Source organism: Enoplosus armatus, chromosome 3 (assembly GCF_043641665.1).
Source record: "Enoplosus armatus isolate fEnoArm2 chromosome 3, fEnoArm2.hap1, whole genome shotgun sequence".
Lineage (NCBI taxonomy): Eukaryota > Metazoa > Chordata > Actinopteri > Centrarchiformes > Enoplosidae > Enoplosus > Enoplosus armatus.
In genome coordinates this window covers 2,625,440-2,638,028 of record NC_092182.1, presented here as the reverse complement: position 1 = coordinate 2,638,028, position 12,589 = coordinate 2,625,440, and the positions used below count along the sequence as shown (strand labels likewise).

The 12,589-nt window shown below is 42.2% G+C and overlaps 1 protein-coding gene across 1 annotated transcript; it reads right to left on the bottom strand.

Moving 5' to 3' along the window:
- Positions 1-442: 442 nt before the first annotated feature.
- Positions 443-11,647, bottom strand: sypl2a (synaptophysin-like 2a). Its single transcript, XM_070902315.1, has 6 exons — positions 11,507-11,647; positions 11,224-11,298; positions 6,556-6,677; positions 4,967-5,165; positions 3,709-3,879; positions 443-2,440 (listed from the first exon to the last, which is right to left on the bottom strand). The coding sequence occupies exons 1-6, from the start codon at positions 11,519-11,521 to the stop codon at positions 2,315-2,317; spliced, it is 708 nt and encodes a 235-aa protein (XP_070758416.1). The 5' UTR covers positions 11,522-11,647; the 3' UTR covers positions 443-2,314.
- Between the last annotated feature and the right edge of the window lie 942 nt (positions 11,648-12,589).

Sequence of the window (12,589 nt, the reverse complement as noted above, 5' to 3'; positions counted from 1 at the left end):
TTTCATTGTAACTGAACTTTTTTTCCAGCAGTCTTATGAGCTGAATGGCTATTATACGAGACGGTTTCCTTTAGTTAAAACAGTACCACCCGAATTACTCTCCTCGCGCCTTGTTATGACCTAGTGGGGGACCAGTAGCAAGGAGGAAATACTTGAAATGATGTTACCTCTATGGCAGTGGCTCCCAACTTCATCTGCCCCCTCTGAGTGCTTAAAGGAATACAGGCATTTTCTATAATTTCTTGTCTAATTTCTTGTCTTTTTATTCTTTTATTCTTCTCTTGGCCATAAATAGCACAACTACTGGCTCTGACCCCAAGACTATGAATGAATGAATGAATGAATGAATGAATGAATGAATGAATTCTGCACGCAGTGGCTTTAAATGTGCTAAATGATATGCTTATTTTGAAATGTTAAGAAAGGAGACAGAAACCAGCAGTTGCAGCTCTCATGTTTTACACAAGTCAACACAGATAAACCAGTTTCTTTTTGCACAAACAAGGCATAAAACACATAAAGTCCAATGTCAAGAATTCATTACATAAACACCCCATATCGCTGCGCTCTAATTAACTAAGATTTCTCTTTTAAAATTGATAAAGCATCCTACTTAATATGTTGTCTAATTTCAATATGATGTGGAAAATATATTACTTTACTTTTAGTGACTCAAGCAGCCCCTCGTGTATTCCCTACAGAGGCTATGGCGGTGAAATAAAACAGCTGCACAGACGAACCGGTTACTCAAATCGAAACACTTCATTATTTCATAGAGATCATTAGATCCCTCTTAGTGCAATGGTCAATGTAGTGAGACATAGCCATCAACAGTGACTCTGAACAACTGCAGGAGTTCAACCCAAAACCTTCGATTGTATGGCACTGGCTGTCGAGTTACATAGTAGAGCGGAACTATGGGGCACGAGTCACGGAGAAAGAAATACAGCAGGATTACGTCAATCTGGCAACATTTAGCCACCTTTTGTTTCTTGAAGTGTTTGTCGTCACAAGATTAAACCTAAAGGCTACTACAACGAATTTAACAACAAATCTGAAAATGTTACAAACAAAAAAAAAAAAATCAAAAGAGAAGCTGCACAGCAACACTTTTCCATTGGGAAATACAAACAGAGACCCAACGTTGGTTTTTAAAAATATGTAATGGACCAATTAATGCAGATAAAAAATACATGTGAACTGTATATAAATAATGGCACTGCAAGTCACTGTTTTGCAAAAGATAATCCAAAGAAGGATGAGTCTTAGTGTTGTCGAGTAGTGTAAATTTAATTGAACAGGAACGAAACGCCTGACAGCCACCAGTCACTTCCACTGTTGTGAGCTGGTGTAGTAAACATGCCTTGTTCTAGATAAAAGGCTGACCACTTTCAATAGTTAGACGCACGAAACTGCAACATCCATGTGGCTATGAGGGGGTGTGTGCGTGTGTGTGTGTGTGTGTGTGTGTGTATAGATTAGGACGTTGGTGGGTATGTATGTTGTTCACTACACAACAGGGCTCTGGTACCAGCTGTTGCTTTAACTGGAGGAAAAGGAGCATTCAACATACTTGAACGATCAGGATGCGACTCATCAATTGAAACTGAAGTGACTGGCGTGTTTAGAATTACAGTGCTTGGAATATGTGCTGTAACACTTCCTCTTACATATTATTACATGATGGAAGAAGAGCAGGCCCTTACTGGACTCCAGGTGTGCATTTGCTCCCACCTGAAAGGTTTGTTTCTTATGGCAACTTGGTTTTATTAGATATGAGGGCCGTTTGATTTCAACTTCCGTTAATCCTTTGCCTTTGGCCCGGCTGAGGACCAGCGGAGGTTTAAGGTTCTTACGTCACCTTGTGGCTCCCTGAAGGGCAGACATCGAGGGAGGAGAGTGTGTTTAGTGTGGGAGCAAATGCACTGCAGTTGCCTGCTGTTCTGAAGACCAAATACATACAGCTTTAGGTTTTTAACTCAGGCTACATTCCCAGTAACTGTTATTGTAGTGTAAGCGAAAGCATCTTTTAGTTTGAATTTGCACTTAGTGTTTTCAAGGCATACAAGGATTGGGAGTTGATGACAGATTTAAAAAAAACAAAACAGTGTTTCTCAGTCATTGGGGACTGAGTTAGCTTCAGCTAAAGACCCGTAACTGAAAGTGTTGGGAGGAATGGGGGGGGGGTATTTAGGACAATAGCCTTCCTTTTTTTTCCATGACTGCAGGTTAACATCAGAGACCAGTGTTAGGCACAAAGCATTTCTGCTGTGGGTACAGGGCTATCTGTGCTCGAGGACACTCAGTGACATGGCTAAGGGCCAGGGGCCCCTCCTTCCTCCATGGTGGTCGGTGGGTTGGGATCCTTGTGGAAAGGGGTCTCCTTGTAAATGAACCAGCAGTTGCCTGCCCACAGGATCAAGTTCAAAAAACCAAAAATCTGCAGGAAGGCATGAAAACAGACAAGAGGATTAGTGACAACAAATAATGTTTACAGTGCACGTTTAAAGCTTACAGCGTTATCCTGGTAACACTATAAACACACACTAGTGTTTTGTAATAAACACACTGATATTTGAATATTGGTGACCTTAAAGTAAGGCTTAAAAATTAGGTTTTACCTGTACATCAACACTTACATTATTGTCAATAAATGTAGATATTAGGACATGAAAATTCCAACATTTATTGCATTTATACATTTATTTTGACTCAAATACCGCATCCAAAAATGGAAAATAAAAAAATGTGACCGTAAAAGTACATTTCTATTCTATAAAGTGCATAAAAATTGTATTACACGTATAATAGTAAATAGTGAAGCAGTCCCAGCAATGGCAGGGAGTGTCCGTTTCTATTTTGAACACCAGATGGCGCTGGCTGCACTGGCTGCTGCTGGAGCGCTCATATACAACAATAATCTACTACCAGCCAATCCTCCAGCAGTATGGTGAAAATGGGGAAAAAAACAAAAAATAGCGGTACCGAGGTTGGTAGTAGGTGCTAATCTGCGTATACGTTTACAACTGTGATCTTCCTGAAAACGGACAGTGCACAGCTGGCGAAAGCGGTCAGCAGGGAGCATGTTTGGCTGAGAGGTGGACATCAGTGACGTTTGTTCACGGGGGCAGTTACAGCCCGTCGTGAATAGTGTATAGCAGTGCATACTCGCTTGGGTACGGGTGAAAAGCAACAGTTATTTATGAAGCACCCTACACACGGCATCAGCAAGGACGATGGATAACATGAAATGATGTCCTTTGGATTTCTTTCAGCTGTTGACTGAGAGGTGTTTCTATATAATTCAATGCAGGAGAAATAATTTAGAAAAACAGAAAGCAGCATCACTTTCAGGTTTATGTAAAGCTCCATACATAGGTAAAAGATATAAATATATTATACAACAATTATAAACAAATGTAAATGTCATTTGCTAGTTAGCCTATGTGTTGTATTCATAATAACTCTGTAGGCCTATAAAATAATGTGAATGTGACCTGGTTACAAACTTCTTTTTTTTTTTTCCCCCCACCAGCTGTAGGACATCTCCGCAGCTCTTTTAAATCCTGGAGCAGATAAGGTTATAAAAGTTTATTAACATTCCGTTTCCTCTATAGGACCAATATGGCCACTCTGAGAATGTCGGGTCTCTTAACAGGGAGGTAAAAAAACGGCCTGCGGCAGCTGCATCACTTCACCACGACTTACCACAGAGGCATTGAGGCGGCCCATGGACGGAAACTCCCCCGGCTGGCAGTTCTTGCATGACTCCACTAGATGTTCCGGGTTCGTGGCCCATTTGACGTCAGTCAGGCCTTTGCCCCAGGCTGAGGAGGACACAAGCCACAGGAAGGCGAAGGCAGCAGTCACCACCAGGTCCTGGCGAGGGGCACACGGTAACCACTGAGCGCGTTTACGTACACATCAATGTCACATGAGCATCCACACATGATCCTATACTATATAAAATGAGTATGCGCTCATTCCAAGAAAATCTTGGCTACACTGATGTTTTGGCTACTTCCTTCAATAATAATAATAATAATAATAATAATTGAGAATTCTTCATAAAATTAATAATTTCGCAGTCAAACTATAGTGGATAATCTTTATATGGTGTGCCGTTTTTGGCGACTATGCCATCCATCCATTCTCTACGCTTCCACATTGAAGTTCAGGGTTACATGGGGGGCTAGAGCCCCTCATAAAAGAGAATCCGCATGTTTTATGATTTCCTCTCGAGTATTTTCTATGCACATGTGCTCCAAAATAAAACGTTCTGCATGAGATATAAAGTAGTAGGAGAGCTCAGTGAAGTGGAGATATTGTAAAGTGAGATTAGGGCCATACCAAAGTAAAGAATGATTATGCAATTTAATACAGTGCAAGATTTGACTCATTAAAAGGAGGGGGTGGGTGGGTTGGTGTTGGTGACAAAATAGCAGGGATATTTTCCCAAAGCATAGCACAGATTTTAAACTGATGACTGTTTTCACTTATTTTCCACAAGCAAACCCACTCTGTAACATATACGTAGAGGACCAAGTGCATACTCGTAGAACAGGGGTTACATCCACGAAACTGCTATTTACCTCGCGACGATGTTGTTGTGACAAAAAGACATGCTCTTGCCTTCGCTGTGATAGATTAAGGTGAACTGTTGAATACTAACAAAATGCTCACAGTAAGTAAGACTACTGTATTTATCCCTAAACTAGGGCCATTCATTTTAAAATTAGAGTAGACGGGTAGAATTGCCCATTGCCACTTGGGGGCTCCAAATAACAGCACTAAGATGCCACAAAGGTGTGTTTTCTGTCAACGTTCCTTCAGGATTTATCCTCCTGTGTTGTTGTAAAAAAAACAAAACAACCCCAACTCTCCTGATACCCAGGGTCTCTCGCTGTGTGAAGGAGGTTAGTGAGTATGAAGAGAGCTTACTGCTGGCCAGAGGAAGTGTACTCACTATGACGGGGCCGCGGGTGGTCTGGCGGTAGACGCTCTGGTAGCCCAGATAGAGGATCAGCGTGGCGGTGCAGTAGAGGAACCCAAACACGCCGACGCACACGAAGAACTCCGCAGAGGAGGAGAAGTCGCCCTGCAGGAAGGTCTCATTGGACGGACTGCCGTTACATGACGGTATCTTGTACGGGTACGCTGACAACCTGATGGGAGGGTAGAGAGGGAGAAGACGTTCTCAGCGGTCGACTCTTGTCTTTATTCTCTCTCTCTTGTGTGATTTCAGAGAAAACAAGTCCTCACCTGGGTTACTCTTCTATCCGAGGAAGGCAAGAGGAGAAAATACAAAGGGATTAAGCAAGACTTGTAAGATTCTGCAGAGACGTGTGTGTGTGTACAAATGAAACAGAACGTGGTCGTAGATGAAGAAATTTCACAGGGATTTCCAATTCATTTCTTAAAATAATTAACGATCATGGGAAACAAAAGACCCTCCCCCGATATCAGAATATTACAGCGTCTGCATCCCTTCTGCAATCGTCTAACTGATATGAATGACACTGCACTACATGATAATGAGAAGTAAAACTCTTTTAAAACGGTGCTGAACGGAGATCAGCTGTAAAGTAACATTATGAAGTTTTTTTTGTATTTGAGTACTGGCATCACCTGAACTAGCTACTGTATTAAGACCACTTCTCTCTCTCTCTCTCTCTCTCTGTTTCCAGCTCACTCCCTCCATGGGAGCCTGATAAAACATGTCCTTCTACACCTGCTTTCCCCAGATGTTACATTTTTAATTTCACCCCCCCCCCCCACCCCAGTCTTGTCTCAAAATTAGCTAATGTGCACAGAGCAGTGTCATGCATGTTGTTTCTTCACCCCTTGTTTCTGCTAACCACTCTGATGCTCCCTGCTCTGTTCACTTCCTGCAGTCGTCAGCTAAACCACTGATACATTTAACGCTGACACAGTTTCCTCTACTGCCGTCGGGTGTCATCACCACCTCGACTAACGGCCCCCGTCTTCAATGGCTTTCCGTGGGATTGCGTGGGGGCGATATGATCATATCATGTTGTTGTTTCCCAAAACGCTGTTGTCCAAATTCATCTTTCCATGCAAGCTGTGAAAGCTAAGAGTGACTGAAACTTTTGTTTTCATAAGTAATAGGACTTGTCTGATGTAATTAATATTTTATTACTGGAACAGAGTTTATTTCACTACGCTATTTGAAAAAGGTATTCTGTCCTATTTGATAGTGGATCTAAATGCAGCCGACCAGCAATTACTTTTTGTTTTTTAATTACTTGTTACCCAGACCCACAATCAAATCATTTATGCTTCAACATAAAGATATGTCATTGGAACATCAGTGCTGTGTAACAGAATGGGAGGTTTAACCGGCTTCACCTGGAGAGACCATACTTTTTCACCACATGATGGCAGTAATCCACCATTGTGTCGTTTGGCAGCAAACTTTGAGAAAACAATCCGAAATTCCCGTTCCGCAAAATGCATCAGCCGCAATGTGGATACGGCTTTAATAGGAGAGCTGTGACTGGGAGCTCTGCAGTGTTGTGATCCAGGGTACAGTACCTGAATGGGTAGCCAAACATAGCCTGTACATCCTGCATGTCCTTAGATCCCGGGCATTGGACTGTAAAGTGGGACGTCCCAGAGTAACCCCCAGTGGTGGCGAAGGCAAAGATGGTGAAGACCTGCAGAGGCAGACAAATATGTGAGGATGAGAGGTTTTAAAGGGAGTGGCACGTTTGTTTGACTGACAGGCGTCTCAAGCTATCAGGCTTTTAAAAAGGAATTCAAACCTGATACTGCTGCTGTAATAGTGAATTATATATATAAATCAAAGACACTTTCAAACAGCACTGCCTTTTAGGATCAGATGTAAGCTTCTACATTTACAGTAAGTCAATATAAAAAAAAATTGATACCATGAAGCCTTTTCCCTTCCCATAATAGGATTTTTTTTTCACCTTCTGAACTAACTTCACTATCACTCTCCTGCCTGCCTGCCTGCAGTTGTTACATCCTTTTTCCACACAGGAAACCGCCTCCTTCCCTCCCCCTCTAACATGAAGCTGACAACACCAAAAACTTCAGCTTCAACCAGTCCAGCTCTTACAAAAAGCCATCTTGTCAAATGTCATAGAAAACACATGTGACATGTTCCTTCGTTATCATGAACACACACACACACACACACACACACTTTTTAGTCTATTTTGACTCAAAAACACGTGCACCATCCAGCTGAAACAAATACTCACTAGAGCGTCTGATGTGGATTAATCCGCTGCTGAAAGTAGTCCCCCCCCATAAATGCACTATTTGCTCCTGTTTGAGTAACATTTCCTGAAAACTACAGTCTCCAGCTGCTTTAGGAAATTACTGAGCCGCTGTGAGTGTAACATACTTACATACTGCAGCACTGAGAAGGCAACACAAAGCATAAATAAGATTTGATTTTTTTGTCTATACTAACTGTGAATACATATTTTAGTCTGTAAAAAAGTATGTTTTTGTATTGCATACGAATAAATGTCAGCAAAAAAACATCTTCTCGAGGGGGGAAAGAACAAGCTGACCCCTTCAACTATGCTGACAGAGAGCAGACACCGGCAGGAAGAATGGAAAGCAGAGGGGAACCCAGACCATTTCCTCTGACCTTTAACATGAACTGACTGTGCAGAAAAACTGTGATGCCACTCCGGGGGTTGCCAGAGAGTCAAGTGCAGCGCAGCACAAAAACTTTCAGTCCGGCGTTTCAATTTATTGGGTAAAGAAGATTTCGGTTAAAATACAGCGTAGTTTGCGACTGTTTCAGCCATGAATTTAGCAGCAAGGATTGGACAAGATTTGAACAGCCGCAGTGCGCTCATTTTAAAAAGGCAGGACATTACGTGCTAAAAACACAGACACAAACCAGGAACAGAGCAGCGTGCAGCCAACACTGGCCCACATTGTAAACATGTAACATATGTGTGAATCGTTTTAGGATACTCATGACTACTTTTTGGGGGGAAATGTAATGGTCTTACAAACTGAGCTTGTTACACTGTTTGCATAAACTTAATAATCTAATATGAGTGAGAGATTCAGTAGCTAGGTTACTTACTTCTCACCTCAAATATGTCAAATCAGTACGACATCCGGGTGTTGTTGACATACTGCATATTCTGCTTGCACACTACATGCTACATTTTGGCCAAATCAGTGCGTGCTGCTTGTATAGTAGGCGGAGGCGGTTTCCAATACAGCCCATGTTTTCTTGTCCCTCTCTTCTTCTGCAGCGGCTGGCACACCAGCTTAGAGGTGCATTGCCGCCAGCGACTGCCGTCACACTGTATATACCATCATATCGCCCAACCCTAATTCAAGAGTATAAAAAAAACAACTTCACCTGAGATAAGCTGAAATCGGTCAAAATACAGACTTGCTGCTGGATGACGGCGCATATTTGGTATTATGGAAAGTGTTTTGATTGTTTATGATCAGACACAAGGGTTGGAAAATGACCTCAACCCACTGAGGGCATGCAATCCTTCAACTAAATTACAACCAACCAAATTGGAGATTCGTAGTTTTCAGTGACAATATGATGATATGGTCACAAGAAAATTGCTCTTTTCTCATAACCAAACGGTGGTGTTGCAGTAACTGTCTTGTAAAGTATGTATGAATAACCACTACAGTACCTTAGTGACAAAGGGACCCCCCCCCACCCCAGGACATCCTTCCTCCAATGAAAAGCTTCCGATTTGGGCCATGTGATTCTTGCTTCCGTACTTTCTCCTCAAGAATAATGTCCTTTGTTCACTTAGACCCACATCTACACCAAAGCACATTCCCAAATCATCGGGGCGCTTAACGGTTGTAAGTATGGGCCAAAAGCACAGGGCCAGGCACTGAGGTGAGCAGCCTGCAGGCTGCAGTAGTGTAGTAAAGACAAATAACAGAAGCACACACACACACACAGAGAAACGCAGTGCAGTATTTAGCAAGCTTCAGGCCCACTGAGGATTTTCAGGAATGGGTTTCATCTTTCAGGTGTCAACATTGCTCAGCTTTCATCTCAGCCCTGTTTGACCCACCCGGGCTAATCTGACAGCACCCCAAATAAACCCTCCGGACAGGGTGGGGGTTCCCTGTCCAGAGTCCAGTCTCCCACCCAGCCTCCCACAGACTGACCAAAGCATTCCACACTACCTCTCCTGATCTGGGAGTGGCAGGACAGATAAGAGACCGCGGCAGCCAGTCACAAGGTTCTGACAATAGCAATTTAGCATTTCATACAGCTAGCTTTATTTGTATATAGCACATCATGCACACATCACGGCGATAGAGTAGCAAAAACACGCCCAGCAGGTCATGATTACAAAAATAGCCAGACCACCACCTCCCTTAGCAGTGACCACCCTCCACCTGACACGGTTAGAAACTGCCGTAACTGGCTAATGTCTAATGCTAATACTGTTTACAGGCTGCGGCAAACATCTTCCAAAAGAATTACAAGAAGGCCTCACCGTTGTGTCTATTTCAGCCACGGGACTGAAGCAGACCACCACCAACAACAACAACAACAACAACAACAACTTGAACTTGCTGAACTGCCAGGAGAAATATGATATCGCAAGTTTTAAAAACTCAGAACAACGTCTGATTTTAGACAAATTAGTTAAATTTTAGACTGTACACTATCTTACTACACGATTATGGCCAAAATAATAATCAAGATTAATGAGATCACAATTATTTTTCAAATAAAGCACCTCACTTGCATGTTGTGCTACATTCCTGCTAATATACAAATATTTGTGTCACAATAAGGCTGGTCCTTATTTACAGTGCATCTCCTGGAAGCAAAATAATAATATTGTACCAAAACATTTTACGATGACGTGCTGTTGTTGTAAGTAAAGATTATTGCCCTCACCTTTAGTTTTACCCTCCAAATAAAGTGGTTTAGATAATGCGACTAAACTGTTGACCTACAACCTTTCTGATCGCCGGACGTGTCATGGTTCACCCTGCAAAACCATGAAAATAATACACTTGGGTCACAATTTGGTTGATATTTAATGTATTGAGGTTTGATACCCAAACCTAACAGTGACCATTGGGCAATATACATTAATAGTGCAATAGACAGCTCTCATTGAGCGAAGCTCCACAGCACAGCGGCAGTTAATACCTGCTGTTTGCATATGTTAATTATCAACAGGTCACAAGCCCACACCTTAAAAAACACACAGCACTGCCTGCTGTAACACAGCAGTTTGCAAAGTAGTCTGCATCAACAAGAAATACAAGGCACTACGAGCATTCGCAGTCACATACGAGGGGGCATTCCTGGACTGTTTTCTTTTTTTAGTATACGGCCCATTCAGATTGCTCATCATGAGGTCAATCGCAAACTCATACGGTAGTGATATTTAGAGCATGTTCTACTGAGCAGCAGCATGCATGGCCAAGCTATTTGATTCTCAACAGCTGGCCTTCCACCCAACAGCCACATAGAGCAAATGTAACATAGAGGCACATGTAAAATTTCAACCAGGGGATCAACAAAGTATTTCTGATTCTGATTCTGATTTTGAGCCGGTTCACAGGAGCACCAACTCATATCTCTGCTTTCACTTTGGCCCACCTTACGTAACCATCTGCGTTACACTGCATAGATTTTTCTGTAACAGCGGGTTGGCATCAACAACCCCTCCTGTTCCGGGTTGCACTGCTTAACTGCCTGAAACTATGCAACAACTATCATCTTAGCTCGACTATTCCAATGCCGGAGTCACAATATCTGGGAATTTCCTGGTAATTGTTTCAGCTTCCAGTTCGGTCCACTGCTATACATGATCCAAGTTTACAATGGAAAGGTTGCAAGGGCTTACAGCAGAAGGGAAATCAGTGGCTACATGCATTGTAAATGATCAAGCTATGGCATAATTTAACTCAGTGAACCAGGTCAAAAGCCAAGACCCCAAAGTTACAAATGAACTAAGCAGAGACAGAGGAACCTTTTTTCCAGCCTTTACACTTTAGTCTGTGCACTAGAATATCTTGCATGTTGTCTGGTGCATGGAATTAGTGGAATGGACAAACTAGCCACTATGATACATAAACATCACGAGGATCAAATGAGAGGAATGCTGAGTAGATATGCCGGCTGAACACAGATAACAATAACTTGGAACTAACTAATTTAGGAAGATTTTAAAAGTTATTTTGGACTTTACTTACCCATTCTAGGACACGAATGAATCCAAGAGGTTCTTTCAGTGGTCCTAGGTCCAGAGAAAATCCAGACACCAAATTCTGGGGATAACAAGGTGTGTAAAAAGACGAACAACAAAAAGCACACAACAAAAGGGTGACGATTTGGCGTTCACGTTAGCACCAACACAACTATCGTTACCTGTTTGTCACCTTGCGGCTAACTGGCCCTGCCCTTGTTAGCCAACCCCTGCTAACGACATGCTAACGCTAACTCAAGTCAACCTGGGTATTCAGCGAACTCCCCTACCTGAACAGTGTCCATTGAGACGTGCAACGGCTACAAGGCAGCTTGTATTTCACTCCTAAAGTTGTCGGTTTGGTCGTAAAGGCAATTTAAAGTCACTCCGTTTCACATTCAAACGGTAGCAAGCGATACAACAACGGCTACTGACTGTCAGCAGGCGGCAGAATAACAGCCAGGCGAGTAACTGATAAGACTACTGTCAAACCCTGTACTACTGAATCGCTGTCAAACTGACCAAAAAAACCACTTCCGGTATTACTTTTCAAAATAATCCACTAAGCAGAAAAACATTTGTTATATAGTTGGCATGTTGCAATCACAGAATATTAGTTCTTGGCTCTATTCCATCTGGAAGTGATTGGTCTAATCTGCCTATGATGAACAATAAAAGTCTGGGCGCTCTGCCTTCGTATCACATTTACTGTCCCAAATTATGTTATTACTGTAACAACTCACACAGAAAGACAAAATCAGTATACCTGAGAATGTGACCGGTGCGTCGGAGGAAAGCACCTATATTATGAAAATGAATTGTGAAATGAATGTACCAGCAGTAAGCGAGTGTGTGGGAGTCCTTTCCCAGCTTTACGGATACAGGAGGCACGACTGTTGTTGTGAAGTATTATTAGGTATTATTATCATAATCATTATCATTATTACTACCCCACATACGTTAACGTCTTAAAAAGATTTCTCAAAACAATAGAGCGTAACTGTGTTTTCTGTGGAGAATATAATGAGAGGGAATTGTGACTCCCATTACTTACTACTTCTGATTCACATCCATATATGTGTATACACACTAATCATTATTGTGTATATATGTAGTTGGCCTGACCTGACTTGACTCCATCTAGGGCATAGGCTAATTGTAAAACTTTTATTTGTTGAGGCCTATACATGAACAACGTTTCTACATGATCACTCTCGACGTACATCAGCCACATGGAAAAAAGGAGCTCACACTGCTCCCTTGTGGGAATATCATTTTTTGCACTGTGAACGGAAGTAAGGCGACGGCTCTCATAATTAGTCTACTGGATTGAACCAGCGAACTCTGACAACACAACAAAACCAGTGGAGGAA